This window comes from Triplophysa dalaica, chromosome 6 (genome assembly GCF_015846415.1).
Source record: "Triplophysa dalaica isolate WHDGS20190420 chromosome 6, ASM1584641v1, whole genome shotgun sequence".
Lineage (NCBI taxonomy): Eukaryota > Metazoa > Chordata > Actinopteri > Cypriniformes > Nemacheilidae > Triplophysa > Triplophysa dalaica.
Genome location: NC_079547.1, coordinates 26039742 through 26061907, shown reverse-complemented (window position 1 = coordinate 26061907; position 22166 = coordinate 26039742). Strand labels below are relative to the sequence as shown.

At 38.4% G+C, this 22166-nt stretch overlaps 2 protein-coding genes across 15 annotated transcripts in view; both read right to left on the bottom strand.

The window, feature by feature from the left end:
* The window catches only part of tead3b (TEA domain family member 3 b), a 31283-nt gene extending 20811 nt beyond the window's left edge, over positions 1–10472 (bottom strand). For 6 of the 13 annotated variants that reach the window (XM_056750276.1, XM_056750282.1, XM_056750281.1 and 3 more), the window contains exons 1-2: positions 10295–10471; positions 9851–9920 (exon numbers count right to left, since the gene is read on the bottom strand). The gene's annotated coding sequence lies outside the window, so the exon portion shown is untranslated. Of the gene's footprint in view, positions 1–9850; positions 9921–10294 lie in introns of all 13 variants that reach the window. The other 7 variants (XM_056750288.1, XM_056750285.1, XM_056750284.1 and 4 more) reach the window with 4 other exon arrangements.
* Positions 10473–12017: 1545 nt separating this feature from the next.
* LOC130424843 (tubby-related protein 1-like) lies at positions 12018–19853 on the bottom strand. Of its 2 annotated transcripts, none has more exons than XM_056750806.1 (13): positions 19831–19853; positions 16965–17138; positions 16344–16442; positions 15991–16125; positions 15749–15859; positions 15519–15674; positions 15359–15441; positions 14833–15000; positions 14122–14234; positions 13937–14045; positions 13752–13850; positions 13501–13672; positions 12018–13414 (listed from the first exon to the last, which is right to left on the bottom strand). In XM_056750806.1, the coding sequence occupies exons 2-13, from the start codon at positions 17125–17127 to the stop codon at positions 13281–13283; spliced, it is 1542 nt and encodes a 513-aa protein (XP_056606784.1). In that variant the 5' UTR covers positions 17128–17138; positions 19831–19853; the 3' UTR covers positions 12018–13280. The 2 variants fall into 2 exon arrangements, with proteins under 2 accessions (XP_056606784.1, XP_056606785.1); XM_056750807.1 differs by having other exon boundaries at positions 14122–14237; positions 15991–16122.
* Between the last annotated feature and the right edge of the window lie 2313 nt (positions 19854–22166).

The following is a 22166-nucleotide window of genomic DNA, read 5'->3' as shown; positions in this document are numbered from 1 at the left end:
AGGAGAAGATTCTGAAGTTTAATAAATGAACTAAATGACTGTAGACATGAACAATAATAACTGGGGATGCACTGATACTGAGCTCATGTACTCGTAAAAACTCCCGATCCCAAAGACCGAAACCAGAACGGACAGAAATTTGTTGTGAAATTTGCTTTGAAAGTTTGTAAAAAGCACATAAAATTGTTTCTTTGTTCCTAATGTGTTTGAGGTGGAGTTGTTTATATATAATATAAACAATATCGGTATATAAATATATCGGTATATCAGTATATAATATAAAAAATATCGGTACTCGTACTCTATGTTTAAAAAATGGTATCGGTGCATCCATAATAATAACATATAAATAGATTCCCGGTGAATTGTGTATATTATATTCAACAAACACAACAGTGATGATTGCCTTGCACAAACTGACATCATTTTCCAAATAAAATCACATGAACACATTACATGAGGATCATCGGCTTTCACTGGAAACAAGCAAAAATCATATGCTCTGAAAAAGCATTGTGTGTGTGTGTGTGTGTGTGCGTGTGTGCGTGCGTGCTAGGGCAGACGGTGAGAGACAAATGTGTGCACTGGGATAGAGAAAAGCTTCACTACTGGAGAGTTGGGCTTAAATTCCAGACATGTCCTTATTAAGGAAGTGCGGCGTTCGTTCTCTCTCTCTCGCTCTCTCTCTCTCATGTCAAGCAAACCCCCTTTCACTCACCCTTTTCCCCACCCTGCGCTCCTAAGCACTCTGCCCAAATAAGGAGAGGAGAGCAAAGGATGAGGGGAGGGGTTAGAGGGAGGAGTGTTGGAGTTAGGGGGAGTCGGGGTGGCGAGGGGTGGGCGGGGGTTACTTGACCAATTTATACATCCACTTCAGAGTCTGAAAAACAGTGCGATTGTTTTGGACGAAACGCAACATCAGCACGCCTGGAGACCTGGAGGTCCTCTGAGCTCCTGCTGAAGCAAAGTGTGCTAACAACACTACTGCATACACTATAAAACCATCAGATTGACGTTGATAAATACAAAATACATATAATCAAACTGTGTACTTAAGCAATAAAAACACACAGTTGCAAAGATCAAACATATATCAAGAAATGTTTCTATACTAATCTGGCAGCGTTTCTCTTCAGAATTGTTTTAAGAAAACCAAAATAAACTTCAGGCTCAAATATAACTTGAAAAACGAAAAGAACATGAAAATTGGAAATGTTGCTTTAACAAGTAAACTGAATAAATTAAGATTAAGGAGCTAAAACAATTAACCAAACAGAAGTAAATAAAAAATCTTTAAACATCATAAAATAAATTAAGCCTAAATATCAATATTTTAAAAAATTATGGTTAATTATTAACAATTATTAATTTGAAAAAAACTACATAACAAAAAAATATTAATGAACACTCTGTGAATAACTGACATGGCAAAGAGACACACGAAGGCAAAGAGTTTTGGCAATGACACAACAAAAACACACAATGCAGCAACCTTAAAGACTACGTGATTAAGTCTTTGACAACAATTATTAAACAAAACTAAAATATGCACCAATGCTAATTTCCCATAAGGGCGGCAGAGCTTTACACCTCACAATGGAATGATTTGACACATGAAGATCCACACAGACGCTTTAGCTTCATAACCCTGCTTTCTCTCTCGACAGAGCTCTTAGTCAGTATATAATGATGAAGAATTTCCATGTGGTGTAGGAATGTAAATAATGCAGTGACGGCTCGCACATTCATTGAGTCGGTCATTGAATGAACACAACCTTCCCTTTCCACTATCTCACACAGCACTGCTTCTCTGAGTTTACAACATCCACATGGTATCTCACATAAAGCCCAGAAAATATTATTAACATCAGTTACAAAACATGGATTTGTGACCCACACTTTCCAAAAGACATTTCCTACCGATGGGGTCTGGAATACTGGAGGAGTTTGGGTGGGATTTCAGCGGCCAGAATATTCTTTCTTACCAGAATCATAAAGGCTTAGTCACAGGAATGGAGCAATGATTGAGGTTTACTTTCTGGCCTCTTTGGAATAACATGACTCAATGTCATGCGCGAGAGCTACTGCAACTGAACTAGAACTGCATGAACATTGAACATTACACAGCTGATATAAATGTTGTCATGACGATTATGTGGACGAAAATCTAAGACGTGGAAAGAAAATCTTAGAGGTTGAAGTGGTACTAGAAGAGTTCACTGTGACAGCCTTAAGAAAAACACTAAAGCCCAGTGCCCAGTGCACAAAACCTCTAAAGTTAAGCAGGCGTTACACACGCAGTTTCTCATATTAATCTTGTGTACCTATAGGGTAGTATTGCAAGTTCGTATTTAGTTTGATTTATGAAAGACAAGATACAGCTGTATGATTATTTCCGAAAACAAACGACAGGGGAAAAACTAAAGCATGTGCGCACCCATTGCCATCAAAACACAGACACATGACTCTCTTTCACTTACCGCATCTAGATCATGTCCAGCATCTTAAAGTATTTGGACCGCTCCATCTATCAGATTTAAACCATCTCCAAATCCAGAATTATATCCACCGTTTATATAACATCCATCACCAAAATGCAGTGAACAAACACAGCTGAACTTCGCGAACGCAGTGATCTCTCTCTCTCGCTCCAGCTGGTTGATGCGTGGGCGTGCTTTTATGGGTGAATTGTCCAATAAGGGACTAAAAAAAGTAATTAAGAAACAGATTTTGATGTTCGAAATTTGTTTTCAGAAACCAATATGAACGCTGGTTGAGTGTATCGGGCACAGAAATACTATGTGACATATCCAACTCGTTTTTTTGACAAGTTGACCATGTCAAGCATGAAAAGCCGCCTTGTTTAATATTGTAAAGAAGTCAGAATGCTAGAAAACAATGTGAGAGCCCTCCTTTAAAGGAACACTTCACTTTTTTTGGAAATATGCTGATTCTCCAACTCCCCCAGAGTTAATAAGTTGAGTTTTGCCATTTTGGAATCTATTGAGCCCATCTCTGGGTCTGGCGTTAGCACTTTAGCATAGCTTAGCATAGCTCATTGAATCCAATTAGACCAGTAGCATCGAGTTCAAAAATGACCAAAGTGTTTCGATATTTTTCCTATTTAAACCTGACACTTCTGTACCTATATTGTGTGCTAAAACTGGCGGAAAATGAAAAGTTGCAGTTTTCTAGGCCGATAAGATTAGGAACTATATTCCCATTCCGGCATTCCGCCATGTTACTGCAGCAAACTTCCATGATTATTAAGCCAGAATGGGAGTATAGCTCCTAATCATATAATCAAATTGGACATTTTGATCATTTTGAACGCGATGCTACTGATGCTATTGTGTCCTTGTGTAAAGCTGCTTTGCAATAATGTACAAACTGTGTGAAGTGCTGTTCAAAGAAATATACCTGAAATGTTACAGAACAAAAAAAGAAATCTCAAATCCACCAAAAATGTAAATCCAAATCAGGATTATTCTAAATGAACTCCAAACAGAGTAAATGAAGAGAAGTCACATTGAGATGAATGTTACGTGAGTTCAATGTTTCATAAAGAACTTCTCATCTCACAATGAAGTCCACTTTCAGTAAGTCATCTCTTATATCTCAGAAACTCCACAAACTGTCAGAGGAAAACTGGGACTTTCCAGTGAATTCAAGCCTCTGAGAGCAAGCGCCGGAGTGCCGGAGCCCATCTGTGTGTTAGTCATCGCAGACGCATGTATTTGGCGGGAAATAAGCGAGTGGAGGATCCTGAGGAGGGAGGTCTTCTCGCTCTTCTGCCAGTGAAAGATCGGATACAAGGGATGTAATGACCATAACCAACCTTTTGTTTTCCTGTTTCTGGGACATGAAAGCACAAGAGATGGAGAAGACATGAGCTGACAGCACTGGATAGTCAAAGGAACTAATGCATTGATATCTCTCTCTCTCTCTCTTCTCTCTCTCTCTCAGCAGAAGTCTCTCAAATGTTCTTCCTGTCAAACAGGATTCAGAATGTGAGATTTGTCAGGAAAGCGTTGCAGCTGGAACACTTGTTGGCAAAAGACGCCCCCAAGGACCTTATCCCTCCAGGCAGCTTCCACAACACACTCGCTCTTCACTCACGCAAGAGCATAAACACACACACACACGCAGACACACACACACACACAGTCAGCAGAGAACAACAGGGTTGGACAAGTGTAGCAGCTGCTGACTGGCTTCAGATTACAGATCAAGACGTTTAGTCTCTCCTCTCTTCTCATTATTCTCTGGCACAGATTTCCAACTACGGCCAAAACCGCACCGTTCACACCACTGCTGAAAACTCTTAAACCCCTGGACACCAAAAAAACAACAACAATACACACGCACTTCCTCCCAGAGAGGAAACTCGCTCATTGATGTGCAACTCTTTTAGAACCATTAAAACAAGACACAACAAAACATTTCATAGGTTCATTGAGTGATTTTAGTCAAATGCAAATTTATTGAGCAGGTGAAACAATGTAGAGATTGAGTGATTGGTTGAAGCGTTCTATCACACATCGGCGTGTGATCACGTGACTGCAGATGTCTGAACATGTTTGAAGGAACTGATGTGCATGGACTCAAGGGTGTTAAACCTGCTGTACCGGTGGTTTTCTTAAGCTTATCTGGCTTTGATGCTCTTCCTTTAAAAACTACAGAGTGTTTACGGCCTTTAGACACAAGACCACACACCGGCAACTGGTCACTATAAAACCTATGGGTGGTCAGTTAGACAAACAACTGTCCAAATCAATCCAGTCTGACCAGAGAACAGTTCGATGACAAAAACATTTAATGCAGCCAACACACATTCATCCTAAAAACTCATTATGCAATAATATATGATTGTACGGTGGCTATATGTGCGAGGCTGTACTGCATCATCTCATGGGCTATGTAGAATTTGTTGGACATCTAGGAGCGTGCACATAAGAATTCACTTTGAGCACTGGGGTGATGACATCATCGTTTCAGAAAATATATGGATCGGCTGAATACACGAAACGTAAGCGTTGTGTTTTCAGATCTATCCACTCTGGGACGTGGTTTCAGGCTCCCAAAATGCCGGATTCTTCCAGACAAAACGCTGATCAGATAGATTTTTTTATACAGTCTGCTTGTGGATGGCATCTAAGTATTCAACACAATCTTGCATGTCTTAGAAATTGCAAGTAACACCTTTTGGAATACAAAACATGAAATCGAGTTCCTCTAGATACTAGTTTCTGTCTTCAGCCTTAGATGTGACGAACAAAGACGTGAATTTAATTCACTGTTCTGAAGGTCAAGACGACCTGTGGCTTTCAGAAAGGTCACATTTGGAAGAGACAAGTAACTTTCATCAAAACATTTCCTCAGCTCTTTAAGGACTGAGATTAATAAACCTTTGTTCCACATTTCTTTTACCCTACTCCTCCAATAACTTCCTTTAACTTCCTCTCTGGCTCAGCACTCAGGAAACAATCAGAGCAGTAGGGGGGGGGGGAGAGAGAGAGAGAGAGAGAGAGAGAGAGAAAAAGACAAGAGAGAGAGAGAGGAGAGAGAGAGCGAGAGAAGGAGAGAGAGAGAGAGAAAAGAGGGAGAGAGAGAGAGAGAGAGAGAGAGAGAATTAATAAGATAGATTTATTAGAAATTCACCTTCGACTAAGATCATTAAACATTTTATTTTTCACACAAGTACAACTTCCTTACTCCACATTATCATCTGGCACAGCCGGTCAACACAAAACCGTTTCCCTCTCCACAAGCAGCTAGACATGAATCTGTGGGATGTTAACGGCATCTGATTCCTGAGGTTTCACATTATCCGAGGGGGTGACTTTCCAGGATGCAGTCTGCCCTCAGATCTCTCCATATGGTTTACTCCACTCCTGATTCAGCCAGCAGAGGAAAGACTGACACAAAGCCTGTCGTGCGTGCCAGAAAACTCACAGTACGGTCTGATTCAGCACTTTCCTCGGAAAATCTTCAGGCGAATTTGTGAAGCGGTGCTCTTGCCTGACTTGGTCATTTAGTGGCTAGGGCAGGGACCGGTGCCAAACCCCATGAAAACTGAAAAGACATGCAAAGAGAGACGACGCAGCACTCGTGGGATGGCAAGAAAAAGCCCCTGACTGATCTTACAAGTCCCTTCTATGCCAAAGCAAAGGAGAGAAAGAGACGTCATTAAAATCTGCCTAACTCATTCTGATCTGATTTCTGCCACCTCATTTCTTGAGTAATAAAATTACCCTTTGAAGAATATAGAAAACAGGATGAAAATGATGAGGCCATTTATAAAAAAATGGAATTAAAGGGGGATATGACACGGCTGAAAGGAATATCATGGTTTGTTTTACATGTAACTCAATATGTAAACATGATTTAAGGTTGATAAACGCTGTATTCTTCACACACGTGCATGTTTGTATCTCCTCTCAGATTTTAAACAAAGCTCATGGCTCTGAAAAGCGAGGTGTGCTGTGATTGGCCAGTTCACCAGTGTGTAGTGATTGGTGGAATACTGCAAGCGTGTGAGGGAAATGTAACACCTCTGACCATATTTGGAACATCAGGTTCCTCTTCAATTGTACTGACAGGTACACCACTTTACTTGAGTATACATTTTGGCGGTCTTAGTCCACCAAGTGATGTAGATTTGTGGGGGTTCGGTTACACCAGGTGTTTCAGTATTTTTGCTTTTAGATACAATGCATCTTTTGTTAACACACTTTCAATTCTGATACTTTACACGTCTAATACATGCATGATCAACTTATAACACACCAAACACACAGAAAAACACGCGTTGGCGCCATATGACCCCCTTTATACATACATATATATAAATATAAAAAAGTTCCATCCCTTAGAATAAGTTGTAGCGACAATTTGGCAAGAGAATGGCATTGAAGCTCAACATAACAGTTCTGAAATTCTGATAAGAATCAAGGGAAACAACTTAAATATCAAAAGAAAACAAATATCCAAAAATATCTGTCTTCCTTTTTCCGGCGAGGAGCGCGTCTCAGGTGTGTACAGGAGTGAATGTGACTGCTCCGTGAACTCACTGCCACAAACAGTTGCTTTCAAGAACAACTGGAAAGTTAAGCAACTTCAGACAGACAGAAACAAAGACTACACTGTTCAAGCCCACAGCTCGCCCCTCCCTCAAGTCGAAAGGCCACGGAGATGCCAAAAAACCTTATCTGCCAATGTCTCACGCGGGAAACTTATGTAAACAAGCGTCTCGAAAGCAGGCATCAATTTTACTCGCCATGTAAACACGCATTCATAAGCGGCTTCTCCATCATTATTAATAAAGCACAGCAACACATGGTGTGCGTGTGTCTTTTGGCTCACAGCTCGCCACCGGCTCCTTCAAGCACGACGGGAAAAAAGTCTTTAATTCGAAAAGGAAAAATTACATTTTGAGGAACCGAAGACCACATAAAACGTTTCCTTTTGCAAACACACAGAGTCCGAGGCAAAACAACAGAGCGTTTTACAAAAGAGCCGCTTTGAGGATGAACTCTGGAAATCTCTCTATTCGAGTGCTTTAACACGCGGCGAGATATTTGTTCAGGGTTCTGTTGACAGACAGGTAAGTGGTCACCATTTGGAGAGGCACTTCTGCGGCGGGTGCTAAAAGGGCGCTTTAGACGGCACAAATGGAAAGAGGCTCATTACACTCTCAGCTTAACACAAACCAGCTAAAGGAACTGTCAACCGGCCAGCAACATCAACACACATGGCACAAACAATCCACTCCAAACTCACTCACGCTCGCTCTTCAGGAAGATATGCTCGAGACTCCAAAACATTTTCTTTCTTTATCGGGCATGTGTGATTCTAGTTGCTGTTAAACGGGTGCAATCTTCACTGCTGCATTTAGTACCGTCAGTGAGACATCGGCATAAGAACGAACCTCTTTAAAATGGATTTGTTAGCTTATCAAACAGCACGGCTCTATTTAGCAGGGATGAGCAAAATCGGTCGTTGAAATGGCATATCGGCAGGGCATGCGAGCGCAGGAGATCGGGGATAGTCTTGACGTCTGCAAACTCGCAGCTGAACGACAAATGTGGCCCACTGCGGAAGCCATTAAAGGGCAACATGCGGCATCTGTTGAGAATCACACGAAAATGTAAGTTTACATAAATTACAACACAACGCACAGATGTGTTGCCCTGAAAACATTCTTTAAGTACAACTATGGTAAACTGTAGCTAAACTATTACAAACACCCCATCGCACCAAACCTCATTTAATAACGATGACTCTGATTTAAAAAGAACAAACGCAAAGGACTGAAAGAGAACAAAATAATAAAGACGCCAAAACCCAAAATAGCAAAAATGTCTTGAGAGAGAGACTTAAAACTGCATTGAGATCTTTCATTTTGCTTAAAAACTAAAACCTTACGAGGCTATAAGTAATAATGATAACTATTCTGTTTCTGAAGAAGCTTTAAACAAGCACCATCTTACAGTGACTTACAGTAAAGCGCACATAAAACGCCACGTATGTGACAAATACCAGAAGAGGCAACTGAAGGTTCACCGTCACGAGCTAATTTCAAGATCTCAACTTCCAGTAACGGACAAACACTTTTCTAGCATCGTTCTATTTTGATATGCGCCACCAAAACAAGTGTATTCATTTTACACAGAGTGAACAAAAGTTATCTGCAATTGAAGTAAACCTCAGATTTATCTCATTTACCCAAACGTCTAAAAATTATTAAAATGCTGTAAACGCGTAGGAAAAATAAAGCACAAAAAACAAAGTGAATCCTTGACGAATCTTTCATGTTTAGTAAACAAAAGCACAGCGACATAAGCACTTGCGTATTATAAAACAACATCTGCTGGATTGTCTTACCAGTGCAAATGTATTTGGAATCAATGCAGTTCAATAGTTTACTTTGAGTAAACACATAAATGCCGTCTAACATACTGCGCTAACATTATATGGCTTCTAAATTAAATTTTCAGAAAGTAACTGAACCGGAAAACTACTTGACCTACATATATTGCTGGATTTGGACCATTTGAGCGAGGTTTAGGATCTAAGAAATAAGGCCCAACCTCTCCGAAAGATCAATGATGAGACAACTCAAAGCAGGCAGCTGAACCTGAAGAGGCAGTTTGGGCTGAACTGACAGAGTCCAACCTGAAGCACAACATTTCTGATTCACCAAACCTGTCCTATTAAAGTAAGACACTCCAACAATTAACAAAATCACATTTACGAGAAGGAAAAGGGCAAATATTTACAACACAAAACAACACATTTATACTCAACACAAACATGAATGTTATCGTTTATAAGAGGATCCGTTGAATTCAAACGATATAAATCTGAGGAAAGGCGGGAAACTTGATACAACTGACAGAAATTATTCGTGTTCAAATGAACAATTTGACAGTTTACAGATATTAACAACAGAACATATTTTATTTACGTTGAAATTATTTGTAAAATGCATTTTATTTTTTTAATGGCTGGTACAATGTGACTGTACATTATCTCCCTTAAGGCAAATATGACCGTTTTCCAGGCCAGAGCTCGCGGTTCATTTACGTTTTGAGTCTTTATACCAAAGTAAATTATGTCTTTGCTATGACTATATACGTTATAGAGTCAACAGTATACATTTATCCATTTGCTTTCGTTTCACACGTAAAATAACTTTAAATAACTTACTGTAATTTACAAAACTTTGCATTCCCCAAAAGTAAATCCATTATATTTCCATACTTTTACTTGCACGTCAATAATATAACGATGGAAATCATTTAACGTAGTAAACTTTTCGTCTGGTCAACATAAACAACACACTTACCTGTAAACGTAGAAAACGGAGTAAACGATCTCTCCAAACACTTCGCTTCTTTCCGTCTCCTCACAATTCCCTACAAAAATAAAACTTCTTTCCTTATTTTCAGTCGAAAGCGTTTGGACAATCCTGCTATCAGAGTCAAAACGATGTTGTGCAAAAGAGCGTGACATTTTCAACACAACAATGGAAGCGGCAGTTAAAATATTCTTTATAACTTTAAAAGGCAAATTTATCAACAACATTCCCGGCTATCCTGCTAAAACAGTCTTCCTCACTTCCACACAGTCACTATTACAGCAGATCCACGAGGAATCGTGTCCCTCATCCCACCCGACGCGGGGAGTTCCGAGGAAAAATGCGAAATATGACAAAGATCCGAAAACTTCGGCATGAAATGTGCGACAAAACGCGATCAGACAAAGAACGAGCGAATGTTCGAAAACTCACCTTTATCGGTAAACAGCGCAGCCGACAGAAGAGCACGAGCTTTATTGCTTTAAAGTTATATTTATGTGTTGTTTTCAGTTATATTTCTCCCGGTTTGACAGTAAAGGTGGAATGTGAAGTATGGGTTTGGTATGAAATTCACGCACTTCAGTGGAAAATGAAGGAGGGAAAAAAGTTTGAGGAGTGGCCATTGTTCGGCGTCAATCAACAGCGCTGGGGGCGGGGATCTCCTCGAACGCCACGCCCCCTTTGAGCTCTGATGAAGAAAGGCGAGAACGCGCAGAGTGAAAGTTTCAAATCTGATCATGAATAAAAAAATGATATAAAAGTTGCACATTTAAAAAGCCTAACCCTATATATCAAAAGGGTTTGGCTCACTTTTTCTTAATAGCCAATTTTAACATTTTAGTAATGTTTGGGGGATTTTGTTGGTATTAAAAAGATCTTAAAAAACTCTTATATGTGATCATCTTTCAAATCTAAATCTAAAGTGATTATCTTTGTGTAGAATTGAGATGTTCTCAGGCAGTTCCCTGAAGTCTCACCCTGTCAAGCTTTGTTTATTCAGTAAAGCTGTCAGCATTTCAAACAATTTCTAAAAAGAAGTGAATTACACTTTGCATAATAAACTCTGCTACCCTCAGAAGGTCATCATCATCTTCATCACCATCCTCATCGTCCTGGAATTCTAGTAGAATCCATTGACATTCCTGAGCCATGAGTGTGAAAACCTCTTCACCACCATCTCAAGAGAGCGAAACAGTCAAAGTTAATGATGTAATACTCTGGAATCAAGCCTAAGAGTATAATACTCATTCTCTGAACTTCTGTGTGTGCTGCTTTAACATACATGTGGAGCTCCGTCACATCTAAAAAAGAAAAGATTATAAACACATCTAGATTCAAGTTAAAAGTATTTATAATTCATATAACTATCAGAGCAGCACTGCACGTTTAACTTTCTGAGACCTACATGTTTGGACAGCCAACCGAGCAGGTTGTGACAGATCATCTCTCGTCTGGCCTGAGGCTGAAGGTTCAAAAAAAGAAACTCAGCTTCAGTTTACTGTCAGCACTGATGTCCCAGAGACTCATTCATTCATTCATTCATTGACTTCCAACTAGTGTTGTGTAAGTAACTCTGAAAAAGTATGAATTTATAGTTACTATGACATATTTAATAGTGTCATTAGATTACTGTACAAATGACTCTCTCAAAAAAGTATTTACTTACTTATTACTAATTACTTTCTATATCCTACATCAACCTTTATTAGTTGAATGATTCAAGGACAGACATGAAACACCTCTTAATTCATTCACATAAATAACATAAAGCTACATAAAGTTTTCTTATTAACTGACTAAAGTATTACAAATGTGAGAAAGTTACATTAATATGTGCATTTTAATGTTAGACTTTGAATTTTAATGTCAGTTCCACTATTGTATGCAGTATTTAGTTCAATTACTTCTGAAGTAACTGTAATTAAATTACGGAAAAAATGAGAGTAATCCCTTACTTTACTTTTTTAAAGGGAAAGTAATTAAATTACAGTAGCTAATTACTTCAATTAGTTTTAAATTAATCATTTACTTAAATGGCTGTGATGACTTAGCACACGTGTGACAAAATCATGTTTTAAAGAAAGAACAATTCCATGTAATCTTTGTGTTTAATTCAAGACTTAGTCACTGAAAATATGTTTTTGTCACGTGTAAATCAGTGCACACGGCTGTCACGTTCCAGTCCAACCCAAAACCTTTCAGGCCAGTCAAATTCAAAGTCTTCAATTCCAAACTTTTCTATGATCACATTCACTTGTGGTCAAAACCGAAGGGATCATCTTTTTGGGCGTATTTGTGTCTTAATGAAAGACAGTTGTGTGTTTTCATCAAAGACATCCAGATGCTTACAATAAAACTACAAAAACTACAATGACACATAAAGGCAAAACAAATCAAGACATCACACGATGAACAAACACTTGAGAAGACTTCACGCAACTTCACCATGAATTATTTTGTAATGACGTCTGGAGAATATCTACAAGTCTTTTGAGGTTTGAGTATCTTCCGTACGCTGACGTGTGAACACATGATGTATCAATGATCTCGCTTTCATCTCAGATCACACACACTTTCTCTCTCACATACACCTTTACATTCACAAATCACAAACACATACAATAAACAAGACAACATTCAGCTGCATAAAACATGTTTTGAATGATTTGAACAATATAAAAATGCTCTTTTACATGTTGACATACATTAGTCTTCATTACACTGTATCTACACAATAAATCCTCACATTTCACTTAAAAAGTCCTGTGTGAGCTCTCGTTCTCGTGTCATGAGACCTCCTCACCACCAGGGGTCACATCACAAATCAAACCATCTCAACTTCTTCTGTTCACTACACCCAGTTTAAAACATTGAAAAGTTTTTTTTGTGTAGTAGTGTACAGCCTTCCTTAAGATCTGGCAGAGACACATCACACTGATCTGGTGTCATTATATTTATAGACGTATGGGTATAGATGTGTAGATGTGCCGAGTGAAAGCGTTTCCCAGCATGCTCGTTGATACTGTCCCTGTTAAAAAAACAGCATATGCTGGTTTGGTATGTTTGATGCTGGTTTGCTGGTTTAAGATGGTCCTTAGCTGGTTTAGGATGGCCAAACCAGCATCAAAACTACCTAATACAGCAAATCTTGGTTTGGTATGTTTTGATGCTGGTTTGCTGGTTTAAGATGGTCACCTGCTGTTTTAAGCTGGTCACGTGCTGATCTTTAGCTGGTTCAAGATGGTCAAACCAGCATCAAAATACACCTAACACAGCATATCCTGGTTTGGTAGGTTTTGATGCTGGATTGCTGGTTAGTGCTGGTTTAAGCCGGTCATGTGCTGGTCTTAGCTGATTTAAGATGTTCAAACCAGCATCAAAACTTGCCTAACCCAGTGTATGCTGTTTTTTTCAACAGTTACTCGCAGGCGATTTTGCCATCAAAGCTGGAGAGAGCGATGGCGAAGGCCTGTACGGCACACAGAGGATATCTGTAGTCCAGAGTAAAAGCATCATCTGCCACTCTGCCAAACTGCATCACAATGTAATCCGCTGTAATATCACAGAAAAAAACATTACTTGATCTACTGTGTGCAAAACTAACGCAAGAGTGTTTTATTCCAAACATTCTGACTTACGGTCTTTGTTATGGACAATCTGGAAGTTTTTGATGGATGCTTGCGTGACTCTGCCGTTGAAGTTTAAGACGTGTGACGCCGTCTCTTCATTCCACACCGGAGTCTTATTGCGCAGCTCGATCAGATTCTCCATGTTTCTGTTCTGATGTTTTGCGAGGAGGCCGTCGTTATCCTGACAGGACGAAACACAATTGCCGGTCTGTCCTCTTCTACAGAGATCAGTAATCGTAGGAAATGCCCGTTTTACTTACACTCCGTGGTCGTATAGGCACCCGCTCGCCGTCTTTATTCATGCCTGGAACAACGATAATCATTCTCCTCGGACCTTTCATGCCCAAAACATTTGTTTCCTAGAATGACATCACCATGAAATATCACTTGGGTTATATCCAAAAGACCATTAGAAAGTCAAACTGTCAATGCGTATTTTTCTTACGTAGATGATGGCTGCTAACTCCTGACGTGCGTTGGACATGTCTGGAAGAGCTCTGTCCGGATGGAGAGCGTTATCAAACACTGTGAACTTAGTTCCCATTAGATTGGACCTTAAAACAGACACAATGTCATTCAAACAGCATTCACACACAGGAACTCAAAAACAGATTTGATCAAGTAGACTACCTCAGCTTCCCTATGAAGTTTTCTCCTCCTCTGGACAGATCAGTGGGGTCTATAGAGATCAGATAGTTTGAGGTCGTGCTTTTCTTTCGTTTTCTTCCCGCTAACAAAAACACCTGCTTGAGAGAAATATCAGAGGATAAATGAATTCAGTCAGTGAGTTAGATACGTTAAAGGGATACTTCTCTCATCATTTAGTAGCCTTCAAATTTTCACATGTTTAAAATTTGTTCTGAAGAACACAGAGAAAGATATTTGGAAGAATGCTCACAACTAAACAGATCTTGCCCCCCATTGACTCCCATAGTAAGAAAAATAGTTTATATATTTTTTTCTTCTGTTGAACACAAAATAAGACACTTTGAAGAATGTAGGACAGCAGACAGCTCTGGGCCACCATTGACTTCCATTGTATGTGTCCTATTTTGGGAGTCAATGGCATTCTTTCAAACATCTTTCTGTGTGTTCATCAGAAAACAGGTTTGGAACAAGTCGAAGGTGAGTAAATGATGACAGAATCTTCATTATGGGGTGAAGTATCCCTTTAAAACCATCACACATCTACAGTATCAGGACTGAGCTTGAAAACGGCAAAATATCCACAAGACAACTCATCATCTCTTAAAGAGAAACTATAGATGACTACAATCAAAATATACACTTTGGCTGTTTGGTGTTAGTGGTGTCACTGTATAAACACAACAGATGTCTTACTTTCTTGTCATTGTCCAGGTGCAGGTAATATGTTGGATAAAGGCCTCGGTCCATTCCTCTCTTGTCACGGGTCATTCTACACTTTACTGTGACACCCTGTGGTGCCGGTTGAAGCACAAACTCCTCCAGATTATCAAACTCCACGGGAGGAGACGGGGCTCTCTCCTCCTCCACAGGAATAAATCAGGATAGAAGAAACACTTTCAATGGGGAATATTGGGCTTGATGCATAAAACATTCATCTGTAAAGTGTGTGCACGTATTTATGCTCATTTGTGTATGAATCCTGAAATGTGCTCGGATAATTTCATATGTGATTTTTATGATTTGAAATAAAAGATGTTTTACAACACAGTTACAGATTGCTCAATAAAAAATTATTATTTGAAAACAATCTACTGAAACAAAACTGTAATGATCATTTGTTGAGGGGTCAGATATAAGGACAGACGTGATGTTTAGATTATATTCAAGATAAAGTCACATAAATGAGCTTTTTATACATTTGTTCAAGTGTTCCTTCTACCTTCTTGGTCTTTTTTCCTTTTCCTTTTTTCTTCTTTTGTGTCACTTCTGATTCAGACTCTTCACTTTCCTCTTTAGCAGGTCCTGAAGACAAATACACAACAATCACATCATTATACACACACAACCTCAACTGAAGACATCTGTAGAAGAGGACTGACCTTTAGTCTTCTTCGTCTTTTTGTCTTTGTCTTTATCTTTGTCTTTCTCGGCTGTGGCCTGAAACATGGACGTTGCGTTGGAGCCGCTGGTCTTCTTCTTTGTTTTGCTGGGTTTGGTTTCGGGCTCGCTCTCGTCTTCACTCTCAGACTTAACCGCTGTCAAATCACATCATCAGAAACAGCACAGATGACACACCTGTACATGTGTTATGAAAAACATCTCATCTCACCTTTCTTCTTACTCTTGGTGTCTGGCTTGTCTCCATTTATCTGAAACATGGAGGCCGGCTCTTTCTTCTTTGCTTTAGATTTGCTTTTAGAATCTGTGTCCTCTTTGACATCTGCATGTTTACAAAACATAAATCAGGTAAAATCAAGGTCATTTAGAAATCTGTCATAAAAGAAACGGTACACAGAGCACATGTCACATCATACGGGGTAAATCACATGTCACAATAATCCAGCCTGTCACCTTTAGATTTGGTCTTCTTGTCTTTTTCTTTCTCTTTTTCTTTCCCATCAGCATTTTCCTTTGAAGACTTCTTCTTTGTCTTTTTCTGAATCACTTCATCTTCCTCTTCATCATCATCGTCGTCTGTAGAACCTGCTGTCCAACAATCACACATTATTTGTTTCATTAACATTAAAGTGATTTTGTGAATCATGAAGTGTCGCAAATGTTCCACAAATATTCCTCAAATGGAGACGAACTGCTTCTCAGATGTTTCTTCTGTCGGTGTGGGAAGATCTCAACATTGTTATGTAGTGTGGAGACGACATTGAAATGATATAATGAAGTGAGATCATGTACATGATGAGACTCACTCTTCTTCTTCTTTGTGCCACTTTTGGGTTTCTTGATGGACTCTTTCTCTGGTGTTTCTTTCTCTTTCTGTAGTTTCTTCTTCGTCACTTTCTCTCCATCTGTAAGTGAGCTCAGTGAATGTAAATGATGACATTAGGTAACACAGACAGACAGAAAGAAACACACACACACAAGTTTGCACAGCTATCTTTATGAGGATATACATTGACTCAATGCAATCTCTAGCCCCTTAGTACCTGAACTGAGTATCTGACCCTAACCCTCACCCTAAACCTAACCTAAACCAGATTATAACCTAAACCCTAAAACCAGGTCTTGACTCTCAAACAGCCCTTTAAAGGGGTCTCAGAAAGTGAGGACCGGCCAAAATGTCCTCTCTTTACTCTCTTAGTCCTCACTCTGCTGGTCTAAAACTCAAACTGGTCCTCATAAAGATAGATGTACAAGTACACACTCACACACACACACACACACACACACACACAACGACATACATAAACAAGACAGACAGACAGATAGATAGAGAGACACATACAGATAGAGAGACACATACATATAGAGAGAAACATACAGACATAGAGACACAGACAGACAGACGTGTGATGATGTATCACACATACTTTGAGTGACAGGACTGTTCTCAGACGACAGATCTCTGCTCTTCTTGGTTTTGGTCTTTTTGGGTTTGGCTTCGGTTGCGTTAGACTCTGCTGGAGAAGACTCGGGCTTCTTCTTCTTAGGCTTCTGTAATGTTCTGATGTGTGTAAAATAACCGTCTTTCATTATTCCAGCAGCTGAATTGATACGTTTTAGATTAACAGAGCAAATCACTTAAATATAAAATGATGATTTAAAAATGTACACCAAAATGTGAAAAGTTCAAACAAAGTTTGAAAACTCACCAGTAAACATGCATGTGGCAGCAACAAAAAAAAAACATATTTGAATATTACGTTCCATCTATAAGTGATACAAAAACATTTTCACATACGGTTGTATATTTGACTCTCACACATCCTGTTGTTTCACATACACTTCATTTTAGTTAAAGAACTTTGAATTGATCTGTTTGATGATGATGTTATAAAGCGTTAAGAGACTCTTGGTTAAAGAATATATACATGTAGGGAGATGTTAAATAGATCTACATTCAACAACTGTACATTTAGTGTATTATACCTTGTGGTGTGTTAAAACAAATTTGATATAGTCATATTTGATGAACAGCTGTCCTTCAATGATCACATTACAAAGACAACACGGTCATGCCGATATGCCTTATTCAACATTAGAAAGATCAGACCATATCTCACGGAGCATGCGGCACAACTCCTTGTCCAGGCCCTGGTAATCTCAAGGTTGGACTACTGCAATGGTCTCCTTGCTGGTCTTCCTGCAAAGGCTATCAAACCACTTCAGCTGGTTCAGAAGGCAGCAGCACGCCTCGTCTTCCAACAGCCCAAAAGGGCTCATGTGACTCCCCTTTTCATCTCTCTTCACTGGCTACCGGTTGCAGCCCGTATCAGATTCAAGTCACTAATGCTTGCCTACAGGACTATCACTGGATCTAAACTCTAAACTGGATCTAAACTCTTTGTAAGTCGCTTTGGATAAAAGCGTCTGCTAAATGTCTAAATGTAAATGTAAATGTAAATGTAAATATTTGGGGATTTGTAGATTTATTGATACAGTACGACTGTACACAGTAATGTTAACTCCATTATGCAGTGTGCTTGTGTTGAGCAGCTGTAATCAAAACACATTACATCACCACACAATATACATCATCATCACAATCTCAAGAATAACACTGCTTTAACAGATGAATCCTTGTTATTCCCTAAAGAACTTTCTCTTTCTTACTCGACTCTATAGACAGAAAATCATTTTTCCACTACGAACAACAGAAAGGTTCTGTGGATGTTCAAGGTTCTTTATTGAAGCACAAAGCTCCAGAATGAACATTGAAGGATTTTTGGTCAGTTTAAATAATGTGCTGCAGAAATACTCAGTTTTCCAGTATAAAAGTGAGAAGACTGCTTATAGAGTCTGCACTGAAAACAAAATCTGTTGGATTAACATGAAAAAATTATGTACATCTGATACACAAAATAAAATTATGTTTACTCAGCATAATTTCATTATGTTCAGATTAACAAATGTATTTTTGTTAAATAAACATGATTTTTATTTAACTTTCCCAACATAAATGTGTTCAGTTATTTTGACAATAAACATTCTTTCATCTCTAACAAGATATTAAATTGACTGAGCTTAATAGAAATTCAAATTTAATAATGTAACCGCCCACTGGTTAAGCTAAGGCTACACATTTCTGAACATTGGTAACCACAAAACTGAAAAATAAACTTCCCTAAATCTCAAAGATAAATGAACACTAACAAGTCTTTTTCATTACTGACAAACACATAAAACAACACTTAATGAACAAAATAACTTGTAAAATGCAGTCTTACGCAAAGCTTGCTGGTAAATATAAATCCTCTGCCGAATTGTCACAAAAATATGTTAACACAACACTAATCATTTATGTAGTGCCAACATGTATGGATTAAGTTACATAACTGGACATGATGAAATCATGTTGTGACCAAATTTTACAAAAATTGTGTTGATGTAACTTATTTAAATTAATCAAATTAGACCAGCAGCAAAAAACATTTTTTTCAGTAAATGTCCCAACAAATGAAGAACACTCATATTTGACCTTGTGGCGACATTTTATGGTCCATTTGAAGAAAAGAGCTGATAAATCAAACTATATTTTTGGAAAACTCATGAATACACAACGAATGTGTAAACAATTTTTATATCCCGGTGGGGAACTAAACCTGAATACACACCAATTCATTTTTTTTGAGTGAAATTTGAGGTCCTCACAGGCAGAAAGGTTAGAAATCGTACAAAAGAATACTTTTTAAATCTAAAAAGACAAAAAGTTTCCTATGATCTTCAGGTTTAGGGGATAAAATATACACTTTTTACAGAATAAAAATCCTTACGCCTATAGACTGTCCCCACAGAGGTAATAAACCAGACGTGTGTGTGTGTGCTTCATCCACTTAAGTCACGGCAGAGCTATAAATAGGCACAAGGCCGTAGAAAATCCCTGCACACTTCTTCAACCACGCTGGCAAGATTCAAACAAACTAACAAACAAATCAACTGAAATACATATTTTCTGAGTAATATGCGGCTGAATATTTTGACTGAACTTGTAAAGCCTGACGTGATGTCATTATACCTCACTGATCCATATGAGCAGAAGATTCATCAACTTTAATAACGTACGTTATTAAATCATTCATACAAATTCTCATAACTTCCTTCTTTTAACACAATCAGGCAGGTCGGTGAATTCTAGAAACCAAAAACTTCTCAATAACTCATTCAAACACACACACACACACACACACACACCATCAGGATTCAGATCAACTTATGAAATATAAAAGAAACACTCACCTTTTCTGCAGACATGTTGTTTATGTGAGAGAAAGAGAGAAGCCGTACAGGAGTGATGACCAGAAGCTCTGAAGCTTTCCTGAATGAACCTCCATCAGCAGAAAGTTCTTAAGAGGATTTCACTCTGACCCATCTGTCAACGCAACACGTCCACCCGGATGTGAAGAAACCTCTCTGGCACTCGTCCCAGACCACAGTCTCACCACTCATCGCTTGCTCTGTTGTGTTGGATCAACTTCACGTTTCTCATCAAATTGAAAGACAGATGACACTTTGGCAAAACTCTCCGTTCGCTCTCCATTGATTGTCATCTTAGAAGAGATAACAGAGACATTACAGAGATCTCTTCTGTCGTGTCTTGGCGTTTAGTTTAAAGTGATGTCACTGGTTGTAAAGTGACAGGTCATGTCAACGCATAAGAACACATCACCGTCAGATCTGCATGAGACACAAATCCAGCCTGAAAATCAAACATGACACAAATCCAGTCATCTCTCTCTCTCTTCATGTGAAGGATGTTGCTATAAACATCAGGATTTAAAAATAATTGACATTATTAAAAATGATTGTCTGACCTGTTGGAGTCTGTAGTGATGCTGAATGTGAAGCACAGCATTAGATGTGTGAGTAAACAACCATGAGGATGTTTACCTGAAGAAACAGCACAGATCTAGAAGGGATTAAGGCCGGAGTATCTGTCAGTCACGCGGGTCTAAAAGCCTTCTGGATGACAAAGATCTTTCTCCTGCTTGTAGTTTGTGGAACAGCAGGTCATTGACAAACACCGGTGAACTCTAGTAAACTGTTTGTGAGCCTCACAAAACCAGTGTTAAGTAGCACAGGAACATTTTTAGTGAAAGACAAAAATTCATTGTATGGGGCAAAATTATATTTTTTTCTTTTTTGCCCCAAATCATTAGGATATTAAGTATAAAGATATTTTGTAAATTTCCTACCTTAAATATATCTAAACTTTATTTGAGTGAGTGTATGGCCTGCCACAGTGCCCTTGATGAACAACTTCAAAGGCAATTATCACAAAAAATTTACTCTCACTCTCAGATTCCAGAGTTGTAAACGGTCGTATCTCAGCCAGATATTGTCCTATTCTAACAAACACCAATAGAAAGGCTATTTACTCAGCTTTCAGATTATGTAAAAACTTTGATGTGTAACTCATTCCACATGTTAGTAAATGAATCAGGAATAGAACTCTCAGATTGTGCAACTCAAGTACAGAAGTGCAGTTACTTTTCTAAGTGAGTAATTTGGATGAAAACATAAAAAAACAATCTGCTAAAAACATCCAGAACAACTGAAGACATTTACTGCTGCACATGTCAACACAACTCAAAACCTCGAAGAGAAACACAGAAATCTGGTGAAAAGTGAACAGAAGGGCCAATCAAAACATCAAAGGATCTGAAACTAAAAACCAACATATTCAACATTAGATAATCTTTCAGCAAGAAAAAGGCATTCATTTTGTCACTGTATAACAGCATGTAAATAACACGAGCCATGATTTAATGTTACACTGAACTGTGCGCAGTAATCGAGATTAAACTCATTATATTGCGCCATCTACAGGCCAGACAGAGCAGCACACCTGTAAAAACAAAAAAGATGATTTTCTTTCTTTCCTTCCTATTTTTTTTCCAAGACTTACAGTTTTCCAATCAAACGTTTAAGGGTAGAATTGATCTTAAACAGAATAAAAGTAAAATATAAGGATAAGAGTTAAATATTTAAATACTGTTATGATTTTTTTGTTGTTGTAAATATTACATCTCGTAATGAATTGTTATGTCATTCAATATAACAGTAAAACAGTCAGAGAATAGAGTCAGTCTGTAACAAACACGTTCACTCAACATATCGTATATTATCGGTGTAAACATTAGTGCTATTTTTCATAATATTTAAAACATGCTAATAAATGTAAGATATGTTTGCATTATTTTACTGCTGAGCAATTCCAGCGTTATGGACGTGACATTTTGCGAGTAGAATGAATTTGTTACGATTATATTGAAGCATCTGTTTATATATTATACTGAACCCTTGTTGATAGAGTCTACACATCAAAAAAGTCAGTCTGTGGAAAAAATATATTTAAAAAAGAGAAATAAACGTGCTTTGTGGATGTGACAAAAAATGCATTAGGCTATTTGGGAGAAGATAAACTTTGTAGGATTTCTGTAAAATAAAATGCACAATTCTGAAGCAATAATACACAATGAATGGAGAAGTGATGCCTCTTTATAGAACATCAAATAGTTACTTTATATTAATTTTCATGTGTTCATTTATGAGGAATATGAAGCGTTATGATG